Raw genomic sequence first — 2,500 nt, 5'->3', positions numbered from 1 at the left:
GGTCTTTTCTTACTATCAAATTCTGAAGTTAACAATCGCTTCGAAAAGAAAAGTGGGAGCTACAAGAAATAATTTGACACTCTCGTCGGTGGCACAAATCCGCGCTCGTTCAAAAACAAACGAATCGCAAACCAGCAGCAATCTAGACGATACTCCGCAACACCGAAATGCTGAGGCTACGATCAATGTACATGTGGAAATAATCCACGCTCGCTCAAAAACAAACGAACCTCAAACCAGCAGCAATCTAGACGATAATGCACAACACCGAAACGCTGAGTTTAGGATAAATGTACAAAGTAACTACATTCAGCAAGAAATTATTACCGCTCCTATTAAAGTGTCATGGAACGACAAAAAGATCCCTCACGCTTTTCTGATGACCGCGGAAGAAACCAAACTAACGAACACTTTTATTTTAGTGGTGGCTGCTTTCTTAATCTCCTGGACACCATTCGTTGTAACCATGTTTTTCGATATGTACAGTCCACGATCCTTGCCTCGCGCTGTGGATTTTACATCACTTTTGCTTGGTTATGCAAACAGTATGTGTAATCCTATATTGTACGGACTGCGCAACTCCGCTTTTGCAAAAGGTTTTCTCAATCTCTACTCAAGATTTTTACCAAAGCGATCAGGATATGCAGATGAGAATCCACCACCTGTCAACGGAAATGTGTTTCATGGCGAAAGTCACTGAGAAGCTGGAAAAGAGCTTAGATCGTGAACATGGATTGAACTCTTCGCTAAAGTCCTTAGTATTGAAAATGTTATAGTGATTTACAAAATTCCCTAGACTATCGAACTCTGGTATAGAAATACAAGGTAAACGACAAAAATCACAAATTGGTTAAGAACGTCTTGATTTTGACATTCACTTTATTTTGCTTGTGTTTTGTTTTTGTGAGTAGTATAAATGTAGTTTTCTTGAATGGTTTCATATAATACGAGCCACGGGCAAAATGTCCGCACGTATTATCCGTCCAATAAGTGATTCATTATTCCACTATTACGCCATTTTCTAGTATTTTGGTTTTTAGTGTTTAAATCCTGCATTGTCTGAGAATCGTATCACCCGTGTGAATGACAGAAACCATTCAAAAATATATTTTCCGCTGGTATTCCAAGTAATTAGTTGCGGTGTTTTCATTTCACACCTGCCGCACCCACTATTGTGCATTCTGTTTTTCATGTTTGTCAGGGATTGGCCAGTTATTAGTATTTATACCCTCCGCTGTCTCTTGAGTACCATTCACGCTTGCGGTTCCATACAGTTTATTCATCTTTCTGCTTTAAGCCCATCTATTCGTGTGATGCCCAACGACCAGATACAGAGCGAAGGTTCGTCCGTTTCGGCTGAAGTATTCCAAACGTCTTCGGGTGACAGTGGAGGCAACTCAGCAGCCGTTGATCAAGTCTTTTCCATGTTCAAAGATTTTCTTGAGAAAAAAAAAAATTAGAAGACAAAGGAAAGCAAATCGAGCATAGAAGTAAGTTAGATAAAGAAGTTGTGCAGCTAAAGTTCAAAGGAAACCAGAAACAATTTGAGCTTAATGCCGAGCTGGATACCATTTTGGAAAGTATTGAAACCGAGAGTGAAAGCATCGAGCCAAAGTTGTCGCAAATCAAGAAGCTTTCCCAAGAAGGCAGGCAACGTATTCGAAAGCGGCAGAAGCTGATAAAAATCGCTGATAAAAGCATGGACGGCTGGCAGGTCGTAGCCGAGTACGAGTCAGACGAACTTGCATCCGGCTCCGAAGATGAAAAACGTCTTAAGAAGGCAAGGGAAGCTGCGAGTCGCAAGAGACGCCAAAAAGAACAACTCTCCAGTGATCGTGGAAAGAAACCAAGAATTGCTTTGGGCACTGATAATCAACTTTTTCGTGATATAAGATAAAGAGTCTCCTCTATACTTTGTATGTTCATGGGTGTTTTGGATACGCTTGCGCATCCTACCATATTTCTCGTGGTATTTGTTTGTATTACGGGAATTTAAGGGTAAAATGTTTTACGTTCGTTTGAGCGAAGCGAATTAGAACGTAAATATATTTTCCGCTGGTATTCCAAGTAATTAGTTGCGGTGTTTTCATTTCACACCTGCCGCACCCACTATTGTGCATTCTGTTTTTCATGTTTGTCAGGGATTGGCCAGTTATTAGTATTTATACCCTCCGCTGTCTCTTGAGTACCATTCACGCTTGCGGTTCCATACAGTTTATTCATCTTTCTGCTTTAAGCCTTCCCCCCCCCCCCCCCCCCCCCCCCCCACCTCCCGTTTACTACAGGTTTCGTCATTGCCTTTATCTTTCAGGCCGTAGAGACGCTTTTGGCGACTTCTTCCGCTGTTTCATATGCGGCAAATTTGGACACTGGGCTAAGGACTGCCAATCCTTGTTCTGGCCGGGAAGTTACCAGCCCCTTAGCTACAATTCTTTCCCTGGAATCTCCTACAACAAGCCAACCTCAGGCCAATCAGCTCAACAAAAGCAATGATGATGCC

General features: G+C 42.0%; 1 protein-coding gene across 1 annotated transcript in view; it reads left to right on the top strand.

The window, feature by feature from the left end:
- Window positions 1-1,897, top strand: part of LOC137971500 (5-hydroxytryptamine receptor 1B-like) — a 2,451-nt gene extending 554 nt beyond the window's left edge. The window contains exons 1-3 of the mRNA XM_068818317.1: window positions 1-187; window positions 314-692; window positions 1,461-1,897. The exon at window positions 1-187 is cut by the window's left edge and continues 554 nt beyond it. Of these exons, the coding sequence (XP_068674418.1) occupies window positions 1-187; window positions 314-692; window positions 1,461-1,897 (1,003 nt within the window). The remainder of the gene's footprint in view (window positions 188-313; window positions 693-1,460) is intronic.
- Window positions 1,898-2,500: the final 603 nt, after the last annotated feature.

Source organism: Montipora foliosa, chromosome 9 (genome assembly GCF_036669935.1).
Source record: "Montipora foliosa isolate CH-2021 chromosome 9, ASM3666993v2, whole genome shotgun sequence".
NCBI lineage: Eukaryota > Metazoa > Cnidaria > Anthozoa > Scleractinia > Acroporidae > Montipora > Montipora foliosa.
Note: the sequence above shows the minus strand (reverse complement) of the source record. Positions and strands in the feature narration are given on the sequence as shown.